The sequence below is a fragment of the Parus major genome, chromosome 5 (genome assembly GCF_001522545.3).
Source record: "Parus major isolate Abel chromosome 5, Parus_major1.1, whole genome shotgun sequence".
Taxonomy (NCBI): Eukaryota; Metazoa; Chordata; class Aves; order Passeriformes; family Paridae; genus Parus; species Parus major.
The window spans coordinates 47,405,841-47,432,383 of record NC_031774.1 but is presented as its reverse complement, the minus strand read 5'-3'; the positions used below and the strand labels follow the sequence as shown (position 1 = coordinate 47,432,383).

Below are 26,543 nucleotides of genomic sequence, written 5' to 3'. Positions count from 1 at the left end.
TTTCTTATGATTTCTACTGGAGGAGATGTTACTGCATTATACTAAAGTATGTCTGACATGCTCCTAAAGGCATTCTGCTAGCCATGGAAACATTATATGCATCTTTCAAGTAAGCCACTTCACTTTCACTGAAGACCTGCAAACACAGGTCATATTTTGTGCTGTGCAGGAAGGCTGATGATAATGAACCTCTGTTTTCTGGAGAATGTGGTAAAAGTAATTAATGTATATAAGCTGGTTAAGAAATCTCTGAGAGCAAGGACTGTGTGAGTCAAGCTCTAATCAGGATCTGGAAGAGATGAACTTCTCATTATCCTTCTTTAAAAGTGTTACCCAGTAATGTCCACAATAATTTGTCTTCTGAAAAATGGACCAATCTCTTTAAAAATATTCTGTCTGCCAACATGCCAACACTCTAAACAAGCATGTTATTTTTGTATTTAATTTTTTTTTCTCTAATAGACAATTTAAAACTTTAGGAATCAAAATATTTCAGTCACGTATATATGTTCACAGCCCTTGCACTCTGTTGCAGAGTGAAAACCATGTTTTAAGGGAAAAATGTATTAAACATTGAATAAGAAATTTGTCATTGGGGTTTAGATAATATAAATGACTTTACATTAGAGGATTAAACTCTTAAGTCTCTTGTTTTCTCCACAATATGAGTGAAAAGGCTAGGAACTTGTTTTCAGAGCTTACAGTGTTATTTTTGCTTTGTTCAGTTTCTGCAAGTATGCAAAAAGAAACTTTTACCAAAGTTGCAACCAAATTGTGTGATAGCTGTTTCAAATAAAATCCTTGTTTCACTCTCCCTACGCCTGCTCCCTATCTTGGTCTGGCACTGAATTACTGAAACTCTTATTTCATCACTTAATGTAAGAGTCTTTGTTTCTGCAGTTCATGCCAGCTAGACTGGTTTCCATGTGTGTCTCCACGTCATCTGCTTTTCTGTTTTTTCAAATCTCACTCATGAAACATCTGTCCCTTGCCCTACAGCTCTTAGTTTCTCTCTTCTTCTGTTATTTCATTATAATGCAGGAGTATTTCAGTTTACACTTGGTATGAAGTACCCCATTCAAAACAGTTGAACTCGGTTTTTAACGTCAGAATTCCGGTTTGTATTGCTGTATGTGTCAGGCCTGACTACTTGTTTGATTTATTTCAGGTAGAAATATTGGGTGGAACACATTTATGAAGTATTATGGTCACTCTTAAGAGGGCTGAATTGGATTTTAAACCCCAAATGGAGTGAGAGGGTAGCTGCTGGGGGAGAAGACTGACAGAAACTTATTTCTCTTTAGGCAGAGTAGTGTAATGGTCAAAATCTTTGCTTTCAACTTACATTGTTTGAAGTTAGGCAAATGTATATTACATGTGTTTAAAGTATTTTAGTAAAGGATTAGATCAGCTCAAGACCTTTAAGACCTATACTGAAAGTTTATTTTTGATAGTGAGAATAGATTAATGTCTTAAATTTGTAGTATAGAAGAAAACACTGCCTGCTGCACTTAAACACCAAAATGTCTGTTAGCTCAGTCTGGTGGTGGTGTTTTTCAGTCATTAATGTCTTATTTTACTAGTGCTTGTTTCATGCTTGTCTTCAGGGGTGAATAAGGTAAGGAGAGGCATGTGCAACCTTTATCCAGAGACTGACCTTAGAGATTTTTAAAGTTTCTTTTTGGGAGAGACAGTATGTGAACTCTTCATTTGTTATGGATAGCTTTCTGGTATTAACTGATAGAAGTCTGGTTCTGATTGGGAAAAACAGATCCATGGTGAAGTCCTAAAGAATTATCACAGAGGGAATTCACAAAGTAGAAAAGTTCCCTGTACACAGTGGTGGTTGGGAATTTTTTTCCATATTTGAAAAATGATATAACCAGCAACGTGGTTTCCCTGGGGAATAAAACAACAGTGCTGTTTTGGGAAGTTGTCAGTTAAAAACTTGAAGGAAGCATCACAGGATACAGGATGTAAGAGAGCTTACATTTCTGAAGATCTTTGTTTTACTGAAATTAAGCAATTGTTTCTCTCTTTTCTCCTCCCCTTCTCTCCCCCTCCCACTTTTGTCTTTTTTTAATTGCAAACAGCTCAGAAGATCTGAAGAAGATGAAGAAAAAGAGGAAGACATTGAAGTACCAAAGGCCATGGGGGATATATTTGAGTCCCTTGCTGGTGCCATTTATATGGATAGTGGAATGTCCTTGGAAATGGTTTGGCAAGTGTACTATCCAATGATGAGGCCACTAATAGGTATTGCCAGCTTTCAGAAAATTACTAATTATAAAGTGCCATCTGCTATGAGAAGAAAAAAACTAATTTTTGTTTTTCACTTTTTTTTCCCAAATAGAAAAATTTTCTGCAAATGTGCCCCGTTCTCCAGTGCGAGAGCTGCTGGAAATGGAGCCAGAGACAGCCAAATTTAGGTAAGAATATGCTTTCTTCCATACACAATGACAGAAAGTTTTTCTAAACTGTGCCTCATGAATTCTCATGAATACAGAGAATTTTTAAATGTCGCAAAGTACTTGTAATTTCTTTTGCACTAATCAGCTAACCTAATCATCACTGTGTCCATTGTTCTTTATTTTTTTCTTTTCCTTGCATAGCTTTCTGAGAAATGTAATGATTTCTGTTTAATTTTACTGCTTCAACTTCTGTAGAAAAAAGAATGTAGGTCTCTTATTTCACATTACCTTGCCTTGGCAGTAAGTAATTCTTGTGTATATTTTTGCAGTCCTGCGGAAAGAACTTACGATGGAAAGGTCAGAGTTACAGTGGAAGTTGTAGGAAAGGGAAAGTTTAAAGGTGTTGGCAGAAGCTACAGGATTGCCAAATCTGCAGCTGCGAGAAGAGCACTACGAAGCCTCAAAGCAAATCAACCTCAGGTCCCAAACAGCTGAGACTCCTCTTAAAAATAAATGAAATGGGGAAAAAATAACATACAAATAAAGCAAATTTTTAAAAAAACGTTGATGTTGAGAGGAACAAATTGGAAGACAGAATTTAAAGTTTGATAACAGAATAGATAACAAAACATTTAACATGTATAAAATTTTGGAACTAATTGTAGTTATAGTTTTTTGCGCAAACACAATCTTGTCTTCTTTCCTCACTTCTGCTTTGTTTAATCACGAGAGTGCTTTAATGATGATATTTAGCAAGTGTTCAGAATAATTGTTGTCAGGTCTTTTTGGTTTACTTTTCTTGTCAGTACAGCTTTGCTTAGTATTAGAAGGCCAGGGAGCTTATGCCTAATGCAGTTGTTAGATTTATATATATAGTAATCTTGGAATTCTTCAATCTGTGCACTAGTGCCAGTCATAATGCAGTTGATAAACTGTACTGGATGATTGGGTATAAGAAAGATTAAGTGTGCCAGTATTCTCCTTTTTATTTTCCTTTTTTTTTTCTCTCCATGTCATCTTTTTACATTAAGATGGCATTCCCAATCATTATTGCACTTATTTGTTAGGGACAGATTTTAATTGAAGTGGCTGGCATACTGGTAGAGTGAAACTTTGGTTTCCTTATGCCACACAGTCTTGCATAAAAAAAGGTTCTTGCCTTAAAAATAAATAAACCCTCATTAATAATCTTTAATTTCTGATCTTTTTTGGAACAAACTGTTTTACATTCCCTTCATTTTCTTATGCATTTTACAATGATACAGCTCTATATTTACAGTACAACTCATTACTATAGCTGTGACTTATTACAGGATTATAATAGAAATTATATTCATATATATGTAATTAGGTTATTTTTAACAATTCTGAGGAGGTGGTTAGTCTACAGTTTTTTTTATACCATAAACGAAATATGGTCTTTGGCTAAAGTTCCAATTTTACACAAACCTGCAAGCTAAATAGTTCCAATACTGGAAACAGCAACAAATAATTGCACAGTGCAAACTGTCACTAACAAAATAACCTTAGACATATCACACCTAAGATATGCTGCAGATTTTATAGTCAATTGGTTACGTATTTAACAAACAGAGCACCTTTACACTTAGAGATATTTCCACGTAAATTTCTTACTGTACTTTTCAGAGTTGCATGCATATTTCATCTACCAAAGCTGTGCTGTTAAATAACATGAAAGTTGATGTTTGAGATATAACTGCCGTACTTTTGATACATCCGTGATTTAGGTCCTTAATTTAGAGAAACTAGCTCATTGGTGTTTTGGTCTACTGGGAGCGTGGGGGGAAATCATACTTGTGTATTTTTTAGGCTTTGCCTATACTTCTTTAATTAGATTTTTGTAGGCACTCTTCACTTAAATACCTCAGTTCTTTTCTTCTCTTTTCCTTTTTATTTTTGCATGCATTGGTTTTTTTTCTGTTTTGGTGCTATGTTTATATATTATGCTTGAAATTTTAATTTTTTGCACTGTAACTATAATACCTCTTAATTTACCTTTTAAAAAAAGCTGTGGGTCTTGTATTCCCACCAGTATCAGTAGAGGTTTGCTGCAATTTTGCCCTGTTAATTATGCTTGAAGTTTGAGAAAGCAGAGCAAGGTGTTTTAACGTTTTCCAGCACAATAGTTTGAACTTGATGCTGTGTCTTATGAACTAAATTACAAACAAATACTGTATTTCCTGCTTTTAAACCCTTTCCTCACAAATGCACACTAAAACAAAACAAAAACTGTCAGCTCTTGCTTTCTTTACAAAAAAATAAAGTAAATGCCTTAGTGACAAGGGGCAGACATTAAGCTTTTCTGAAATACAGTTTTCAAAAGTTCGTATATTTGCTATTTGTCACTTTTCAGTCTGTGAAAAGGACCCTTCTTATATTTGAAAGCTGCTTGTTATAGGAGTCAGACCAAGAATTAAAATTCTAGCTTATAAAAAAAGTCTAGGATTTGTTTGGTACTTCAGTCGTGAAAGGAGGTATAAGAACTGCAAGTGTAGATGATATGTTGTTATGGAACATAAAAACATGCAGTCCAAATTCTCAAATGTAAATTGCTTTGCGTTAGCTGTTTGAAAAACTAAAAAAAAAAATAATCACTGATTTTAGCTATAGCTTGCTCTTTGTGGTAGGACTGAAGTTTCTTAGTGAAAATACATGATTACTGATGTCAACAATTCTGTGTTTCTGGCCAGACGTCAATTAGCAGATTAAATCAGACCATCTAGAAAGTCTTAAGTAGTTTTAATTGCATTATGAAAAGCTAAAATTCCAGTTATTCTTTGAATGCCTAAAATTCTTACTGATTGTTACAAGGTTATAGATTCTCAGGGGTTTCAGGTAATTGCTAGCAGTGAAGTGGTTGCAGGATGTTTGGGTGCAGACAAAATCAGCTGAACCTACTCTGTGTTTCAGAACAGTTTAATGATCACTTTGTTACTAGATAAAGCGTGTGAATTGGACATCCAAAATGTGTAGTGGCTGACTATAAAGTAGTTTCTGCTGCTGATGCATTTTTAAATGCATTTTAAATGCCACGATTTTTTCCAGTGTGACCTCATTGAAATACTTTTTATCCTTTGAGGCAGAAAATCCATATTAGTTTCCATGTTACGCATCTGTGTGTTTTAGCCTACAGTTGATATGATTTTGATACTGGACAGTGTACGCTATTAAAGACCTAAATCTGATCATTTGAAGGTTGGGATAGAAATCACTTGACATGCTATAAGCACAAGTGTAAGCGGACTGTTGCAGCCCATCTTCAAAAGTAACCACACAGGCTCATCATAAATAGTGTGGGGGTTAGTTGGCATGAACCTTGGGGTTTTTTATCTAAGTCCTGTTATACTGTACTTTAAACAGTCCTCCTAACTATGCTGCGTTTTTATTTTTATGGCTTTTTTTTGCGCTGTTCTGTTCATGTAGCACAAATAAGCATTGCACTTGGTACCATGCTTTACCTCATTTCAAGGAAAAAAATGCTTAACAGAGAGGAAAAATGTGGTTTGGCCTTGCTGCTGTTCTGATTTAATGACTTTGAAAAAGATAGTTTTTAATGCCTGCAATGTGTCATTTACTTGCACAACTTAAATAGGTCATTTGTAACGTCTGTGGCATTTTTACTGTACGTGGAAAAATACAACAAAGATGTGTCACAACTCTTGATTGTATTTTAAAGCTATTATTTTTCTACTACATCATTTTACTGTTATGTGAAGTAATTAAAATTAGAATGACCTCTGACTGACACTCCAGTAATTATCTCTGAACAAACCAACATTTTACACGTATAATGTAATTTCTGGGAGAAGACAGCCCCTAGTAATTTGGTCAACCTCAACTAAATGAAACTATCCTGTCTGGATATTGAGTGCCCAGTAGTGACTTCTGAAGTGTTTGTTCAGCTTGATGCTGCTAAAGTCCATACAAAAAAAAGCCTACTATTTTTAAGTATCATTACACAATAGTATGTTGCAACTGCTGAGTACAGAACTTGAACTAGAACCAGTTTTGGTGCTGGGGAGGAGAATAGTGGTGGCCCAGGGATGAGGTGCTGGATCCTCAGCTGGTGCAAATTGATGTAGTATCATTTTAGTCAATGGAACTGCATTCATTTACATGCCTGAAGATCTTGTATGTATGTTACAGAGTTTCATTTTTCCTCCTTGTGAGCAAATACAGAACCATCAACTGGAAAATGGGGGGGGTTTATGTTACTGCATATGTTATAACATATGCTACATATTCTATGCATTTTTCTGTACAGAAAATGGATTATTTGTATCCCAGTCACAGCAGTACACACAATCCAAAATTGACAAATAGCATTGTGGTCTGCTCTGATACTGCACTTGACTCTGACAGTATTCTGGGTTTGTTTTGGATGGGGTTGCCCATGAACGCATTTTCATGGAAATCTCTGTATTTTTCATATGAATGAAGCAAGAAGCATTTAGATTTTCAGTACTTAATTACTGACATTGATCCTTTTTCAATTGCTCTAATCTTCAAGAAGTTAATTTCTTTACTTTCATATTAGATTTTAAACTTTAAACACTACAGTTCATGACCATCAAATGTAATCTAAATATCAGCTGTAACTCAATATGAATTATGTTAGCAAATATCTAGAGGTCATTGTAGTATACTCCACTAGCAGTTAAAATTAACTTCTATCAAAGCTAACTACAATTCTTAAAAATAAATTTCATCCAATAAAGTCCTTGGGGTTTTCCCTCTTATTTGAATGGCAACCACAGACTATTTTAATTGCTTTGTAGATGCACTCAGAATTTACTGCAGCAGCAAGTTGGGGAGAAAAATGTTTGTGAACAATAATTGGAAATTGCAGGCATTTTTATTGTAAATAGTGTGACTGAAAAGATGGTTAAAATCAAGTAGAAAGAATAACAAATATAATTTGATGGACAATAAAATATTTACCATCACATGCTGCAGCTGTCTTTAAGGGACATAAAATGTAATTCATTCATACTGTAATCATGCTGCAGAAGTTTGCAATCTGCACCTTATGGATCACAATTACCTTTAATAGTTTTTTGTAATAATTGTAGCTGAGTATATCTTCAATAAAGTTATGGTCTGTTCACCTTGTATTGTTGTTTTGCTTTTTTTTTAATTCTTGTTAGTATCTCCATAAATCTTCTAGCATTTACAAAAAAATTGCTGTTCAGTCTAAATTTTTTAAAAATTATGAAAACATTTTTGCAAACAATATTTCTTCACCTTGTTTAAAGACAAGTCTGCATGTCTCCTTGCTCTGATGAATGAACTGTCTTCAGAGCTATGTGAAGACTCTTAAGGGACACTCAGGTTAAAAATGATGGTGTATGTGGTACGATTTGATCTCTGTGTTGACCATTATACCTGCAAAATGTCTGCTGTAGCTGAGAGGCCCCAGAGCACAAGGGTTCTGCAGCACAGCTTTGCATGACTGGCACATGGTTTAGGAATAGTATGTTACTATGAGCTATAGTCTCAGCATTAATGAAGTCAATTTCATTCTTTTTCTGCTTGTTTTCTGTTAGTATTTTGTTTATCCTGAATATTAGCAGTGTGTTTGTAGAATGTTCTGACTGGTACAGTACTGTCATGTATCTTTTATGGAGACAATTCAGACCTGCCAGACAAAGAGTATTCCTTTCTGAAAACTTCACATTGTGAAGTCTTAGATTCCCAAGACTGCTCAGAAATTATCAAAGAGAAATTTTTGTGATGACATCAGCCAGCTCTTCGAGGACTCTTAGATGAATCCCATCAGGCCCCAAAGATTTATGGGGATCCAGATGGAGCAGCAGATCCCACACAAATTCAGGGTTGACTGGGGTTTGATCATTCTCAGAGTCATTGTCCCTCAGCTCAGGGCACTGAGACCTCCTTAGTCCATCACCAGTGCTGAAGACAGAGGTAAAGAATGCATTAAACACGGCTGCCTTGTCCCTGTCCCTCTTGTGAGGATCCTCATCCTGGAATAGGCTGATGTTTCTACACTGCCTATTGCTGTTAACATATTTGAAATTTTTTTATTACCCCCCACATTTTTGGCAGCTTCAGCTCCAGTTGAGCTTTGGCCACACTAATTTTGTCCCTACAGTGGCGAGAAGCATCTCTAATCCTCTGTCACCTGATCTTGCTTCTACGGGGTATGCACCTTCCTGGGTTTTTTGCCTTATTTCCAAGAGATTACTGTTCAGGCAAGCTGGCTTTCTGCCTCCCCTGCTTGACTTCTGACATATGGGAATTGACATGTTCTTGTGCCATTACAAGGTGATGTTCAAAAAGTGATCAGCACTAATAATGGACCCCAGCAGCTGCAAAAACATTGTCCCAGGAGACTTTACTTACTAGTAACGTGAGCATCCTGAAGTCTAGAGTTGAGGTTTTGCTGGTGCTTTTCCTCATGTCACCAGAGATTTTAAACTTTCTCACTTTGTGCTCACCAGTCTCCACTTGGCTTAAGAGATCCTCTCTGCTGACAAGCAGCAAATCAAGGAGGGCATCTTTCTGAGCTGGCTTACTTAGGACCTGTTTCATAAAGTTATCCAGGTTTTTTAGGAATCATCTGGCCAGGGTTGTATTAGCTATGTGATGCTCCCAATTGATTCCTGGCAAGTTGAAGTTCCCATAAGGACAAGGGAAGTTGGCTTGGAAGTGACTGTTTGTTCCTCAAAGAATTTGTCATTGTTGTCATCCTGGTGGGGAGGTCCATTAGACACTCCCACAGTGATATCCACATTATTTGTTTGCTTCTTGATTCTTATCCAGAGGCTCTCAACTGTGCCATAGTTGTGATGCCCATACATTCCACCTGTTCTATTACCTACAGCACCATCCCCTTCCTCTTCTGTCCTGCCTGTCTCTCCTGAAGAGCCTGGAACCCTCCAAAAGGGCATTCCAGCCACAGGACACATCCCACCAGTTTTCACTTATGCCAATGACGTCAAATCCCTGGGACTAGCCCAAAGCCTTGAGCTCTTCCTTTGCTCCTCATGCTGTGTGCATTAGTGCAGAAACATTTCAGGTGTGGTGCAGTTTAGCCAGTGCCTGGTGAAGCAGACTAAGAGATCCCATTAGTGCTCGTTTCCTCAAGTTCTGATACATCATCCCATCACTCATCACTGACAAGCCTGGTTTTGCGCCTTTCCCCCTTCAATGCTAGTTTAAAGCTCTACTGTTTGTCCTTCTGACCATCCTCAGTGCTCACCCTATAGGAATTGGAGAGAATGCACCTGTCTATCTGAGCAACTACAGGACTCAGGAACTGAGTATCTACAGGTACTGGTTTCTCATCTCCTTATTGCAAGAAAAAATGTGTTTCATAATTGCATCAGTTGAAATAAGATGTATATGGTTGGCTGTTATTACTCTCAAGTAAAATGATACCCAAAAAAAGGAGTTTGAAAACTGAGGGGAGTAAGGTTTGGACAATGCCTGTCCTGAAAAGAAGCAGTAACAGAACTAACCGTAACTTCAAGTCCAGAACCACAGAGGAGCAGGTTTGGTGCATGTATGGGCTTCCCCTAACACTGCTGCCAGAGTCCAGGTGCAGGATCTGTTCCTTAGAGGAAATCTCCATGTCAGTGGACACAGGCAGTACTGACATGTAAGCACGTTTTATTTTCCTCATAGCAGTGATTAGGTCTTTCCCTGTTGTAGAATGTGAACAATAATAATTTCATTTTGGTGAACAAAATAACCAAGAACCTTCCCAGTTTTATGGAAACAGTATCATTTACTTTGCTGCTTAACCATCTCCATTTACCTGGCCTATACTATATTTTTAACATTACTTTTTATGTGTATTTTATTGGAAGTCTCATGCTAGCTTTTAAATTGAAGTAATTTTCTTCTGTTAGCTTGAAAATTTCCTGTAGTTCTGAGTTCCTGTCTGGACTCACTGAAGTCACTGGGAAGACATCCACTTGGGGTCTGTAACTTGTATGTATTTGAATTTAACACAAAAGTCCTTCAGACATGACAAGTGTAAATTCCAGATGTCAAGCAAAAGGTGAGAAACACAGGGCTGTGCAAAGGCAGCCTCTGCTGTTCTGCTTCTGTTTTTTTTGGCTTTTAATTTTAAAACGTGGCACATTCACCAGCTGCCCACATCTGAGATAAGCCAGTCTCTTGTCCCAAGTAACAAGTGGACTAGAGGATATGGCCTTGAGTTATGCAGGTTGTTGGATATTAGGAAAAATTTCTTTACTGAAAGAGTGATCAGGCACTGGAACAGGCTGCTCAGGGAGCTGGTAGAATCACTGTCCCTGGAAGCATTCAAAAGGTGTGTGGATGTGGCACTTGGGGACATGGTTTTGTGGTGGGCACCGTGGTGCTGGGTTAATGGTTGGAGCGATCTTTTTCACCCTAAACAACTCAATGGGTCTATGACGATTCTTCTTCAGGCGCCCCCTCTGCATGTTGGGGCCAACTCCCACCCATTTCTGTGCTCTCAGTGGAGCTGCAGGGCACCGTTTGGTTTTCCTCACCCTTTCAGAATGAGGTGAGTTGAATGAGAAAGAGCCTCTTCCTCCCTAACCTCGGCATGGCACTCAGCTGATGACATGGGTCTCACGAAGGTAGCCTGAAGCTGGAAATGTTTTTCCAGAGAAAGGGATGGAACAAGGAGAAAGAGGATTTAATTAGAGTGCAGCATAGCCAGGGAATCACCTGTTACTCCAGGATCACTCTCATCTCTTGCCAAGGTGAGGATGATCCTCTCTTCTTTACAGCCACTTGGCCTGAAGCAGGGGGGATGAACTGCTGCAGCTGTTCCAGCATTTGTAATAAGCTGCTGCTAAGCTGCAGACTTGCCTGAGGCATTGAGTTCCATGAGGAGACTACAGGATCACCAGTCCAGTCCTTAACTATATATTCCTTTAAAAAAGCAGTTATTACAGAAGTACTTGAGTAGCACTGTCACATCAGTTTTAGGGTAACTTTACTTAGTTTCTCATCTAAACAGCAACATCGAGAGAGGTTAGTACTGTTTGTGTGTATTGCCTGTCTCACTACCATCACTAGGAAAAAGCAGCAAGCACATCTTGTTAAGAACAGACACTTGCTTCCATGTTTATACAACAGCCACCCAGATCAGTTATTTCCATTTTTCTGCATTCATTCTCCAGTCACCACCTGATTTGTCTGTCTAAAGTGTCTGAATGGAACCCTCCCTGAAATCAGTAGAGCCTTGGGAGCTTGATAGTTAAGATTAGGGAGTTATAGAATGGTTTGCAATGAAAAGGATCTTGAAGTGTAGTTCCACCCTGCCCCACAATGGTCAGGGACATCTTCCACTACACCAGTTTGCTCAAAGCCCCATCCAGGCTGGCCTTCAACACTTCCAGGGACTAGACATCCACAGCTTCTCTGCCTATTCTAAGATCTGCCCTATTCTCACACAACTATACCAATTAATGCTATTTTGCAGCACCAATTTCAAGTTAAGAAATTACTGCTTTTAGAGTGATTCTAGCTGGAATAGCAGGGCATTATGCTCCTGCCAGCAACACTCATCACCTTTTTTTCTCAGCTTTACATAGTACATATGCTCTAGGCAAAAGAGATCTCATTATACAAACAAGCATGGCATAGGCAGCTGTATTCCCTGTCTGGCCAACTGGCTGCTCTGCAGGGCTGTGCCAGCAAAAACCTTGGGTGGAACAAGGGCAAAAGTTCCCAGGACTCTTCCTCAACAATGATGTTGAAATTGCTTGTGGTGGAGGTGGGAAGGGATCTGTGGAAGATTTAGTAACCATTTTTTTCTGGACCAAATGCCTTTGCTGCACTTTAAAAAGTTGTTCTTTTTGTGGAATCTGTCATCTAGAAGGGTTCCTGAACAGAGCACTGAATATACTGCCTGCCACAGAGGGCTGAATTCCAAAAGAATGCCACTCTTCCCAGCAGGTACAGCAAGGCAGAGAAAGGCAAGTGACACCTTTCCCATCCACCTTGCAGGGCTGAATCAAACACACATCCTTGTGCCTACACGTTGGGAGGGAAATCCTTATTTTACTCAAAATTTAATTGCAAGCTGTTGAATTTAGTGTAAAATAACCATACAGCAACCTCTGTGGAAGGTTTCTTGTAAAGTGATGTTGGTTTATTGGCAGGTTAGCTAAGGTGAAGCTAAATAAATCGCAGCAGAGCCTTAAGCACATAGGCTGTAGGAGCTAAACTAGATGTGAGTACGTAGTCCATGCTTGATAAACAGCAGCTGCTTTTTCTGTAGGATACAGTGTGTTGATGTGTGTCAGGAAATCCCAGAAACTGCCATGACTGAGGCAAGGAGTGATGGGGGACCTGCATAAACACCTGAAATGTATCAACAAATTGAGAAAGGTGTAGACTGAAAATATGCTTGAAGAAATGCCAAGACTCAGAGACACTTCAAATATACAGAGGAAAGAAACAGACCTGGGCAACCCAGCACATAAATAACACCCCCAGAAAGGGGTGAGCATTGTGGGGAAGAGATTGGCAGTGGTGGAAAAAGGCAGAACCAGAGTAGACTAGTCGGCAGGAGTAAATCCACTGGAAGTGATTTTCAGGGGCCAGTTTTAAGCTTCTCACTTGATTTCCTTGTAAAGGTAAATCTAACAATTCAGAAGCTGAATCCTTGCCTTGATCAAAGAGGGTCAGAGAAGGTCCTGAATGAGAGTGAGCTGGAGAGATTTGGGGCTGACATGAAGGAACAAGAGACTGGCAATTATGGTAGGTATGAAGGAGATGTAGCTGCAGCTGAAGGCAGCAGAGGAGCACAAACATTTTTCAGTGGTGCAGGCAGCAGCAGTCTTTGACAGTTTACTCTGAGTAAACATCCTAGCAAAAATCCATGCATTTCCTGATCTGTTCTAATACAGCATTATTTTTGTACAATTTCATCCAGTTGCCCAGCACAGAGCTATCTATCAGTGCACTCCCATTTTCCTGTGGTTTCCTAGAAGCACAGCTGGGGTTGTCTCTGGGGAATCTGGGCAGTGCAGTGTGGTGATACCAGAGATGGAGCCATCAAGCCTTCAGCAGAACTCCCTCACCAGCCAGAGCTGCACCACGGGGAGCCTCATGCCTGACCATGGCCCCCTGCCTGAGGGCTGGAGCTGAAGGCTGCAGGCTGGCCCTGCACTGATGGTAGGATTGCTTACCAGTGATGGTTTGGGCAAAAATGCCCTAAATTGTGCTAAGTTCTGCCACAGCTGCTTGTGCACCTCCCTCACCTGCAACATGATCATGCTTTTTATACGATGCTCCTGAGAGTTTGGTATAATTTTCTCCACTCCCCGTTCCCAACCTTCTCTCTTGACTGTCAGCGTTTATAATGGCTGTGCACAATGTGCACAATTCCTCTGCTCCCCTAACCCCACTCCACCCCAGAGGCAGCTGTATTTCCACAGTGAATGAAGCAATTCCTGTATGTATGATTTTAAAGTGCTTTGGGACCCTCTGGGAGAGAAGGTGCAATTGTACAAGAACAAGATATTATTAAAACAGGAATCTGTGTAATAGGTGATAAATTTTGATACTGTATGTTTAATATAATATGACGGTTGTAAATCCAGTGAATTACCATAGGTATTTGCTGTGCTGTGTGTTTATGAATTGTTTGGGCAGGTGTTTTTCAAGTCCCAGTTTTTCACACAAAACGTGAGTTGTAGGACAGTTTAATAATACTCCTTACTAGACTCCAATATGCTACAATTAGCTGCAGAAGCATTACGACTTGATAGGTGAGCTTGGTTGCTGATTAAGTTCATGTATAAGAAGGTAAATGAAAAAAGCAGAAGAAAAAGAGACCCTGCACAAGTAAACTTTTAGATCTGCCTTTGATCTCTTACATACAAATATCTTGTAAAGCTGCAGAAATCAATATTTTCAGTATAGTTCAACCTGTATTTTACATGTGCTTCTACATAAGTTAGAAGCAGACTATTTTGATTTCAATAATAAAATAGTTCTCTAAAAGTTTATATTCAATAGTTAAACTATTTATATGTATTGATGTGAAGGGATACCTGTACTGCACATGTTATTTGAATCAAACCTTGTAATATAGCTTTTAAATAAGTTCCAAAATAATGTAATTCGGGATTACATTCAGTCAGAACTTCTTGTTCTTATTTTTTACTGACTTCCACATAAAAAGACTTATAAGAACTTGAAAAAAACTTCCAATCTCTGAAGAAGAGAGAAGCGCTCTATTTCACTCTTCCATCTGCTTTTGTACCTTGAGCTAAATCTCAGCCTGAGCTGATGTTATGTCAAGCAGCACAGTATTAAACTGTTGAGAGGTAGAGTTGAGGAGAGCTTTAGAGACTGAAGAGCATCATCTCCATCACTCTAAGATTTTGTGAGTGTAAACCAGGCTGTCATTAGTTTTATGAAAGCCTTGTGCTGGTGTTCTTTGGAGTGTGGAGCCCTTGGCCTGCTAAGTAGGTGTTTTCAGCTCCAGAGGGGTTGGCGTGACTTACACACCTCCATAGCCATTGCTGGCACCTTTCAGATGAGCGAAGGTCATGGCTGGGTTTCAGAGGTTCTGTGGTCCTACTGCTCCAGCTGATGTCCAGGGTGGCTGAAAGTCCTGGTCATCACTGCCCACCTCTGCAAGTCCCATCCCACCATGGCTCATGTCCTCCTGAGCACCACTGCCATCAGGCCCATGGCTGAGTGTCACTGGATCACACTAGAGTGATGCTACGAGCCGGTAGCTCCCATGGACTCTTACCCAAACATTTTCTTTCCCCTTGACTGGCGTAAGGAAGGCGCCTGGAGCCCGCCCCCTCCCCACACCGAGCCTTGTGTATGTGTAAAAGCTGCCCTTGGCCCCAGATGATATGTTTGCATTTCATAATTGATGCTGAACTCGACTTGAGGCAGATACGAAAGGACAATTTTTTAAACAGATGTTGCAGGTCACTTGTAAGTTATTTGTCAAATAAGTTTCAGAGCACAAGCCGCTGCTTTTGCCATTGTAACCAGAGGCGTCTGCTGTTCAGCAGCAGTAATTACAAAGCCAGGGCAACGCAGGGAAAATTCATCTTATTTAAAAGTGTTTTAGTGTCACCAAACAGCTTGCTATGCCATTAGGTGAGTTTTGCTAGACACATTCAAGTTGAGGATTTTAATTTGTTTGAAGTATTCTCTAAAACAGAATTATGTTGGAGTTTACATAAAATGAGAGAATGACATGAAAAGTTTTAACTTAAGCAGCAAAATATAAAGGCTAATCTTATTTAAAAGTAATATGTGTGTCTTGATTGAGTGCCCAGATACACTCAACTGGGACATTTTAGTGGAATCGGTTCTAAGCTGTTACACTGAGTTATACAGAGTAGGTTTTCCTGAGCTCACATTGCCAGACCTGAAATACTCTTGTGGCTGCATTTAATAAAGAAACGAAAGTCTTGGGTAAGGGGATATGATTTTTTTATGACAGAAGGAATGCAAATAACTTTTAGTCTCATTGCCTAGACCGGGTTTGGTCTGATTTGATGGAGTTTAATAATGACTTATAACCTGTGCTGACAATGTGCAGACCCACACAACGTCATTTAACTCATTTATTCTGCTTGCTGTAAAAACAAAGAGATGGCAAATAAATATATGGAAAGTTCATTGTTTGTCAGAGGGCCCAAGCCAAAAGTTTTCAGTGACCTTTTAAAATATGGTCCCAGGCTAGTACTAAAATGTCTGTCACTCAGCGCACACACTTGCACAATTTGGCCTTTTAACCCGTGCATCTTGTTTTTCTCTCTTTCAACTGGTTGTATGAATTTCAAATCAGCTGCAGCTATTTAAGTTTTGCATTGGAGGATTACTGTAAATTGCAGTCTGACAATTACAATGTACAGCGCACAGGAGAGTTATTAATGGATAGGCCTACTGATGGCCTTTCAGCGCTGACGAGGGCCTGGTGTTCCTCACCCCTAATTAGATCCAGTGGTCGGGGTCTGCACGGATGAGGCAGAGAAGGGGGTCGGCCCGGGAGCGCCGCTTTATCAGAGGAAGATATCAATTGATCAGAGATAGTAACTATCGGCAACGTCTAAATCTCTAATTCACCTTCTTCTTAATGACTTGTATTGGCTTAAGAAGCTAAGTCATTTGACAGCACGGAGCTCGGCTGACAAAGCTGTGCAGGTGGTTTTAATAGAGGATTTCTGTTGCTTGAGATTTCACTAAAGACGGAGCAACAGTTCAACAGACACAACAGAGGCCTGTAAAAACCCCGGTCTGCTGCTCTGCTCTCTGAGGGTACCAGTGGGGCTCAGGCTGCACTGAACCACCACTCCCATTTACACCGCACTTTTTCCCTTTGCAGACCTGAACAAGGGCTTTCTCTGAGGTCTCACTATTTATTTTAACAAATGAATCTTATGTGGGCATAAATTATATGTGACAAATGAAAACCCTTTGGAGGGGAATTTCTTTATTTATTTATTATTGGCCTATGAAAAATGTTTTCCAGGACATTATGTTCCTGGAAAATGAAATATATTTTTAGGACAAAGAGAGAGTCCAATGCCCAGGAAAAACCAGTAAGGTTTGTAAAGTCTGAAGACAACAGTTGTGTACCATTGATAAACTGAATGCAAGCCACGTGCTTAGATTGGACATGGCCTCATGAACCCAAATGTCAGCTTTTTAATGAAGTAACCCAAGAAGCAGTGGTTTTGTGCTTAGATTATCACAGTGTAAATCCAATAAGGGAAGGGCACCTAACACCCCAAGGCGCTGCTGATCCAGCCCTGTCCCTTTCTAGAAGGATTACAACCACCTGCTGGGAAGTTTTCCATGCAGTAAAGCTGGTAGCCAAACTGATATTCACAGTATGTCCCAGAGACTTTTTATTATTATTATTCAGATGATGCATACACATGGGAAATATAGGTTTGAGTCTGTTAAGGCTCTTTTTGGAGGTAAACATTTGTTTAAATCTTGTTCCAATCTCTTAACACATATTGAAGTAAAATCTAATTGAGTAGATCACTGCCGTTGGCAGAACTTTCTGTTGCTGTTCTTGAGGGAGAGCTCAACAGAAGAGCACATTTGTGGGACTTTGCATTGTAGCCTTGAGTGGAAACATATTTATCAGCACAAAGCCTGCTATTTTAAGCTCTTCTGAAACTAGCAAAACTGATGGACGTTTCTTCTGGTTTCACCACAAGGTTCGTGACCTCACTCCCAATACCACTTCTAGGTTCATGTCACGGTTTCTGCTTGTGAACTGTTTGTGCTTCCAAAGAACTTGCAACCCAACTCTGCAAGCTATGGCTTTGCAGCTTCTAGCCTGAGGATCACTGGCCTGAAGTGTTGAGAATAAATACACTGTGCACCTGTACTGTGCTGTTATCTCAAGATATCTAAGTGCTTTCTAAACTTGCTAATTATGGTTTATAAAGCTCTGAGTGTTCTATAAGAGGAGAAAACAAAGGCAGGGTAACTCTCCCAAAAGCAATAAATTATTAAATGGGTCGTTAAGTAATTTGCCTAGAAAAAGTTTATAGTCTGAGCTAGAGTATGGATTGAAATACTAATCCTTTGATACTGATGGTGAACACCATGGAGTCATAAAATTATTTAGGTTAGGAAAGACCTTCAAGATCATCTAGTTCAATCTTGTACTGATCACCTCCTTGTCAACCAGACCACAGCACTAAGTGCCATCTCCAGTCATTTCTTGAACACCTCCAGGGAAGGTGATTCCACAACTTCCCTGGGCAGCCCAATACACAACTCCTTCAGAGAATAAATTCTTCCTGATATCTAAACCTCCTACAGCACAGCTTGAGACAATGTCCTCCTGTTCTATCACGTGTTGCCTGGGAGAAAACACCAATCCCCACCTGGCTAGAAGCTCTTTTCACATCTGAGCCTCCTTTTGTCCAGGCTAGACAGCCCCAGTTCCCTCAGCTGCTCCTCATCAGAGTCATGTTCTGGACTCTTCCCCAGCTCTGTTGCCCTTCTCTGGACACACTCCAGCCCCTCAGTGTCTTTCTTGTCTTGAGGGGCCCAGAACTGAACACAGGATTTGAGGTGTGGCCTCACCAGTGCTGGGTACAGGGGGACAATCCCTGCCCTGCTCCTGCTGGCCACACTACTGCTGGCACAGGCCAGGATGCCATTGGCCTTCCTGGCCACAGCTGGGCACAGCTGGCTCATGTTCAGCTGCTGTCAAATGGCACCCCCAGGTCCTTTTCCACCAGGCAGCTTTCCAGCCACTCTGTGCACTCTGTCCCCAGCCTGTGGCACTGCCTGGGGCTGCTGTGGCCAAATGCAGCAATTGGCCTTGACCCTCATAGAGTTGGCCTCAGCCCATCAATCCTTCAGACCCACTGGCTTCAGTGTACTCAGGAGTGTGCCAGGATTTTCTTTTGCTTTACATAAGGACAGCACCCAGAAGCCCAAGTCATAGGTAATTATCACATAATTATAAATTTTTGTCATTAAAATGAGAGCTGTCATTTTGGAGCTGACTGACCAAGACAGCTGGGGTGTCAGTGTCATCCTGAATTTAATGTGGAAGTACCAGAAGAAAGCTAACTGGAGAATGGAGCTGAGGCAGAGGGCTGCTCTTCTGTACAGTGAAGCAAACCAAAGCATGGTGATAGCACTTTTCTTCAACCCAAAATGCTCCTATTCTGCCATGAACAATGAGGGATGCCCAACAAGTTCTTTTTGGGACAGGTGTGCAGGGGAGCTGTTTGATATAAAAAAATGTTTTATTTTAGAATTGCCTGTACTTATGCCCTTAGACTTCGGCTTTTTGTGTTTGAAGCTATGTGGTAAAGGGAAGGTTTCTTCACTCGTTTTTAGAGTAATCCCCACAGTGAAAAGCTATTATTGACATCTTTGGATGCTATTATTTCATCTCAAACAACTGGCAATGGTGAAGGCAATAAGCAGCATGATTCTTCAAGATTCTGGCACATCACAGGAAGATGTTTTCCTCCTGTCATGTGCCATGGGTCATCTTCCAGACACTGGTGCTGGGGCAGGCCTGTGTCTCCACCACGTTGTCTACAGCTACCTGCCAAACAAAGACAAACTTCTCACTGAGGAAGAGTTTGGTACCAAGAATCAAGTACAACCTGTAAGTCTGTATTTTTTATTATTTAATTTTTGTTCAAGTATGGGTTGGAATATTTCAATTTATTTTGCTTTACCTATGTTGAGGGAGTTGGTGAAAGAATTGTTTGGGAGGTAAAGAGCAAACCTTGATCACTCAGACTTGAAGGTGACAGTTTTGGCATGTTTTGAGGGCTTGAAGCAGGGGGGCCACATTCTTTGCACATGTTAAAAGGGGAACCTCTGCTGACTTAGTCAAGCTCTGTTCATTTATACAGAGAAGATAGGGCCCAGTGGTTTGCTCTGTAATGGTTTCCATAAGAGACATCTCGGCTCACTCCCAGTATTCTGTGTGGTGTGAATAATTGCAATCTGTTAGCAATTTTGAGCAAACCTGTTAGCACCATGAGCTGATCAGCTGAGTTTTAAAGAGATGTCCCTGAGCTGTTCTGTCTCTCACAGTCACTTTTCTCTGGCAGTTCATCTCTTCCTACAGGGCAGTGTAACGTGGGAGCTGCTGGTAACTCTTTCCTCTTTTGCTTGCCAGTCATGATTGTGCCCCACCATGTAATACTTCAATTCCAACGTGCCTGTTCTGTTCAATGGCTTTGAAGGTAGCTGCTCTCTTGCTTCATGCCCATTAGCTATTGACATTGTGATTAGCTGGTCACAAGAGGCTACTTGATTGGTGACCCAATTCTACCACGGTGCCCATGAACCATGATTGAAATATGATTTTCTCTCTGCACTGGGACTTGTGTCTATACCTCATGCCTCTTCCCTGAGTAAAGAAGTTCACTAATTCAGTCTTTAGTACATGTATATCTGTATATATACACATATACACAGACACACTGTGAGTGGGTGTGTACATGATTTGTTCATCTATGACTTGCATGTCAAACATCTGACGACAAAGCAAAGAAAACCACCAGCTCTCCAGCTTCTGAAGTGAAGCACTGCTGCAAAAAGTATTATAATGAATAACTGGCTTCTGTCTTAGTGGTGCCTTCATCTTTTTATTCATTTTAAAAATAAAGTCTGTTTTGCTGTACTGTTAACAGACGGATACACTCAAAATGTTGGCAGTTATGTTCAAGACTGGATTAATATAGGTTTGTTATTTTACTAGCATATCCAAAGGCAAATATTCCTACTGGACTCCACCCTTCAGCTGTGAAGCAGATTGTAAATCAGCCCCTTTTTTGTTGTTTTTAAAGTAGTTTAGGGGCTTTAAAATGGTATTTAACATTATTACAGTCTGCTTGAATATTGTATAATTTCTAACTATTTCTTCTTTTTTATATCTACTTTTCTGCCACTCAGAAGCTTCTAAAGAAAACAGTGCAGTCACTGCTAATGCCAAGGTACAGCAGAAGTGCTTATACTGCTCTTGATGACTGTTCTCTTCCAAGTATTTAGGTGCTATGATTTTTGGCTAGCTAGGAAAACCCAACATTTACAGAGGGAAAGAATGAAGGCCGGGTTTTCAGGTTTTGTCTTTAAGGCTGGAATGGGTAAATTTGTCATCACACCATTCCCTAGGAAAGCTCCAGTAGGCACTGAGACAATGGTCCTTGTCCCTTTGCTGCCATCATTAATTTATCACTAACACTATGGAAAAAAATATTCTGCATCTGGAAATATGGAGGGAAATGGCTACTAGATCAGGAGCCAGCAGTTCTGATGCTAGCACACATCAGACAAATCCATCAAGCACTCCATGACCTGTGAAAATTATATCCTAAAATATCCCTTTTCATGTGTTTCTATTTTGAAATTTTGGTCTCTGGGTTTATTCTCTTTCCTCAAAGTGAGAGCAATGTAACATGGGTGCTAAAGGAAACTGGGTTTTTTTGAGCTGATCTTGGATTCTTGACTGATTCTAAAAATAGGGCTTGCCTATCCATTAAGATAAGACTGAAACTCTGGTGACATTAAGCACAGTTATTATAGCCTTGGTGTTCTGGTCTGCAAAAAAATGCCCATCCTGTCTAGCAGGGCCATTGGGTTGGTCTGGTCTCTCAGACTTGGATGAGAGGTTCCAGGCTATCAGATGTCACCTCCCACCATGTCTGAGCAGCTATTGTCCCAGAGGGAGAGAACAAGCAAACATATGATGTTTCAGAGCTCTTGTGATAAAGCTTGAGTACCCTCAAAAACAAATCTGCTTCTTGCTCACCTGGTTCTCCTCTGATTTCATATTCCTGAACTCTTGTGCTGCTTGTTTTCCTTTTCTTTGCAAGGCTCCCCTTATCTGGACTCCTGCTGGATCTCATGTTCCCATTCACATCCTGCCCCTGTGCTGTGGAGGACACATGGGATCAGTGCAGCCTGTGCTGGGAGCACTCAGCCTCACTGATGGGCCAGCATCTGTGCACAACATGCTGTGCAAACCCAAGGCTGCTGGCTGCGTCGGTAGCATGTTTAGAGTTTCCCAAATGAAAGGACTAAAAGGTGAAAAAGATTATCGTTTTTCAATCCCTGTAATCTAATCACTGTGTAGATTGACATCCAATCTTGCTTTCCTGCCCTCCAGCACTGTGTTCCTGCCCCTGACACCCCAGCAGCAGTGTTTGCAGCCTGTACACTGAGCTGGGCAAGGAAACTATTCTCATCACAGCCTGTCTTTAGGCATTTTCCTGTTTTAAGGTCATGCTAGCTTTAAGCTGGATCAGGCTCCTCGTTTAACCTGCTGCATGATGAGTACTGGCTCCAGAGGATGCCAGTGGGAGGGAGCAGGCAGGGCTGCTGGAGGCAGGGGAAGCACGAGATGACACCAATCTCCCCTGCCCCTGGCTGTGAGCTTCTGCAAGACCTCCAGCCATGTGCTCCCAAGCTGTGTCTCCCATCACACCAGCCATGGCAGCGTCACCAGGACCAGCTGCTGACCTGCTGCTCAGGTTACTCAGTGAGCTGGTGTGTCTGTGTCGAGCCCTGTGGCCCCAGCACAAGGAGCTCATTGGAAGTGGTTGGCAGTGGACAGGTGAGAGAGAGCTGGGCCATTTCTTTCAGGCTGACTGTGGGTCAGAATAGGTGTGGTGTGAAAATGGACCTGCATGAAGGCACGAATCAAAGCACCAGCTCAGCATCCTCATGTCAGACACAAGGGAGCATTTAATAATTTACCTTGAGGATGGGACAGAAGCAATTTACTTAATACTTCTGCAGGTATCAGTCTGTGTGCTGTGGCTCTCTCCCTGCTCCCCATCCACCTCACACACACACACACACACACACACACACACAAACACACAATGACTTCTTTGTTGGAGTGGGAAAGTGCTCCACGGGGAGCTGCACATCCCAGAATGCAGCTCTGTTTGCGTCTAGAGCCATGATGGATCACTGTGGGGAACCTTAAATCTCTGCAGTGCTCAGATCTCTATCAAAAATGAGGGCAGCTGGAGCATGCTCCATTTAATGTAAACTGCTGGATTCCTTACCACCTTGTCAGTGCCACCCCCAACTTCCAAGGCTGAGAGCCCCTGAGTCCGCTGAAACCAAAGGGAGGTGAGCATTCTCTTTGACTTGGATGCAGGTATTTTAAAGGGAACATGGGAAATAATTAACACATAATTAACCTGTGGAACTTTCTGCCAGGAAGTATTACTGAGGCCGACCGCTCTGCAGGGTTAGGAATTTATATGAGTAGTAAGAGGTCCAAAGTGGAAAAGGTATCAGCCTTCAAAGTAGGCAGGACATCATTAAACAAAGTGAGTTAAGGAGATGGTTTTCTTATGAATAAATTATTTTCTAGTGGTCTGTTGTGGGATGTCTCTTACATTCCTATGAGCTCTCCTGGAATAGTTACTGATGAAGACAGTAGACCACTGGTCTGATCCACTCTCAAGCGTGTTTCCCATTAAATATACAGTATTGCAGCATTCTAGAGCTATTAGAGCAGCACTCACTCTGGTTCTTTCTGTGCTCTGGAAAATAACTGCTTGTTCAAACAATGTAAAAAAAAATATTATATCCCAGATCTGTCACTCTTGCAGATTGCTATTATAGGAATGGTTGGTTGTCATTTCATCTCACTGGCAAATTGTTCATTAGAAATGAAAACATATATATGGAGGAAGGCAGTCTGTTTGGGGGTGAACTACATACAACAGTCAGGACAGATCAGGATGGAAGGCTGCCCTGCCCAAGAGGGACCTTTTTTCTGTAGGTGTCTGAGGAAAGAACATAATCAATGGAGTTAGTGAAGTTATCCTTCCTGGTAAACCATCTAACTGTGGGGCTTCATACCTTGTGGATTCCTAGTGGAGCTTCAGGTTATGTCCCCACCACAGGGATTTATACACACATTTAGAATTTTTATTCCTTGAATAATTTTTATATTTTGGCCATCACTACACGCTGTAGCTGTGTCATGCCATGTTGTCTCATCTTCTGGGTAAGAAGGTTCCTCCTTCTGGTTGTTCTGAGCTTGCTTAGCCCAGTCCCATAAGATAGAGTAGAGTGAACAGTCATTCCCACAAGGTATTATGGCTCATGGGGAATTTCTTGGACCTTCTTTTTCCTGCCTTTTCACCCAGCAGATCCTGAGACACCTCAGAGCCTCTGTTGCTCCCTTACTCTCCTCTTCCAAAGAAGAGCTGTAGCACCTCTAGTCAGATGGGCTCAGCAAGAGACACAGAATCATAAAATGGGTCAGGTTGGGAGGGACCACATCAGGTCACCTGGTCCAACCTCCCTGCTCCAGCAGGGTCATCCCAGAGCATGTGGCACAGGATTGCATCCAGACTTGGATTGCATTGTCCCTCCAGCATTCAAGAATACTGTTGAGGGACACTCCACAGCCTTTCGACATTCTGTTCCAGTGTGTGGTCACTGCACAGAAAAGAAGTTCTTCCTCAAATTCAGACAGAACTTCCTGTGAATCAGTTCCTGCCCATTGCCCCTTGCCCTATTGCTTAGCACCACTGAGCAGAGCCTGGATCCACCCTCTTGACCTGCCTCCTTCAGATACTTATATACACTGATATGATCCCCTCTCAGCTGTCTCTTCTGAAGGCTGAAAAGGCCCAAGTCTCTCAGCCTTTCCTCACAAGAGAGGTGCTCCAGTCCCCTCATCATCTTTGTGGTCTCTGCTGGACCTGTTCCAGGAGCTCCATGTCCCTCTGTACCGAGGAGCCCAGAATGGGACACAGCACTACAGAGTCCCCTCACCAGGGCTGAGTAAAGGGGCGAGGCTCATAAATATTTGTTGTTCTGAACCCTAGATGCAGTAGGTTTGACTTTCTTTTCTCCTTGACCTTGCAAGTGATCTAAGTTTTTGCTATGTACTTTCTCTGTAGCATTTGTGACTTTGTCCACTTCTATGGTAGCTGCTCATCTTCGCCACCCCAACAAACTTATGTAATTTCAAACTACCTTCTCCACTGACTGCTTCCATGTATGAAAGTTCTAAATATCCTTGTCTTTCACTGCCCTCCATGCACTTTTTTCCAACATTCTTTTGCCTTTCCCTTTTGAATTCTGATGCATCCTGTTAAAGGCAGAGTGGCCAAAACGGCACCAGGGATTCACAACGTAGGGACACTGTGCATTTACACAGTGGGACAATGAGCACTGTGGTTATGATCTCCTGACCCCAAGTTCATGACTGCTCTTTAGACTACTGTGAAACCCAGAGCTGATACTTTCAGAGGACAAACTACAGTGAATCCCAGTTCTATTTCCTAAGCAGTTTTTGAGCCTTCTTAAGGAGCACAACTCCAGGAAAAACTCCTTGAGACAACTCCTTGTGGGTATTTTCTTTCCTCTGGGCAAATGAAAAATGGTTCTTCTAAATATTTCGTAAGAATGAAACTACGGCAATTTTGAATCAGACCAGAAATGCATCTTGGCCACTCCCTGATAGTGGCTTGTGGAGACATAGGGAAAGAACCAGGTGTTATACTGTGATATTTTCTGTATTTTCCATATCTGTGGCTTGGAAACTTCTTGGCCAGGAGGTTGCATTTATTTTTGTTCTCACAGTCCTCAGGGGACCTTTCCTCTGTTCACATTCACATAGATTTTTTTCATACCTTTTATCCATCCATTTTTTAATTTGTGAAGAGGAGCTCATCCTTGTCCTTGAAGACCTTTGGTGTAAGGAAAAGCAGATTTCTGACCTTTTTTCAAAACCTTTTTAGAGACTTGTTCACCTGACTGCCATAAAGGCCATTGGCTATTATAAAAATTGTCTTTGCATATACTTTGAAAAGTATCTTTTTCAAATATAGTCTCCTTTTGCTTTTGTCTGTCCACTTGTTGAAAACCAAAATGGATTGCAGCTCATGAAAACTCTCCAACCCAGCTTGAAACTAGCAGCCTCAGAGCACCTGGAAATAATGGGAAGGTGTATGGATCTCCATGGATTACTCAGCCTTCTGCTGCCATCGCTGCACTGTTATCAGTACTCAGCAAGCCAGATGAAAGCTACTCCTGCTGTCTGCTCAAGTCACAGTCACACCTCCAGACTGCAGTACAGACACACCCTCTGTCTGAGAGTCTTACTCTACATGAGTTCTTCCAGTTTTAATAAATTTGCAGTGAAATATTAAACACTGGCATATACATTTTTTTTGGCAAAAAGAAGCAAAAGTTGGAATCTGAATTTAAAACTGTAATGCAACAAGTGGACATGAAGATTTATGGACTTAACAAATACATACAACTTTTGAGACATGCCTAGCAGACATCATGCTTTTAAAATGTCACAGTTCATGTAGTTGTCACTTCAAACACTAAGGAACCTGGCACTCCCCAAGTGCCAGCAAGCTCTGACTGGACAGTAATAAGACTCAGACATCTAAAATTAAAAACTGTCCAAGAAAATGTATAACTTCTAAAAGACCTCATTCTGCATGTTTTATACCACACTCCACTTTGCAAAGAAATGGTTGTCTGATCAGCTAAATAAAAATGAGATGTTTCCACTATATCCTCAGCAGAGGAAACAGGGCTGTTTGTAATGGAACAGCTTCCATGAGCAGTGTTATGAGCCCTACTGATTGAAAAATGTCTTCTCCTATG

The 26,543-nt window shown here is 40.9% G+C and overlaps 1 protein-coding gene across 10 annotated transcripts in view; it reads left to right on the top strand.

Annotated features, from left to right (window-relative positions):
* Positions 1–7,544, top strand: part of DICER1 (dicer 1, ribonuclease III) — a 67,094-nt gene extending 59,550 nt beyond the window's left edge. For 9 of the 10 annotated variants that reach the window (XM_015630235.2, XM_015630238.3, XM_015630233.3 and 6 more), the window contains 3 exons: positions 2,094–2,256; positions 2,354–2,429; positions 2,741–7,544. In XM_015630235.2, the coding sequence (XP_015485721.1) occupies positions 2,094–2,256; positions 2,354–2,429; positions 2,741–2,906 (405 nt within the window). In that variant the 3' untranslated portion in view covers positions 2,907–7,544. The remainder of the gene's footprint in view (positions 1–2,093; positions 2,257–2,353; positions 2,430–2,740) is intronic. The other variant, XM_015630239.3, reaches the window with a different exon arrangement.
* Positions 7,545–26,543: the final 18,999 nt, after the last annotated feature.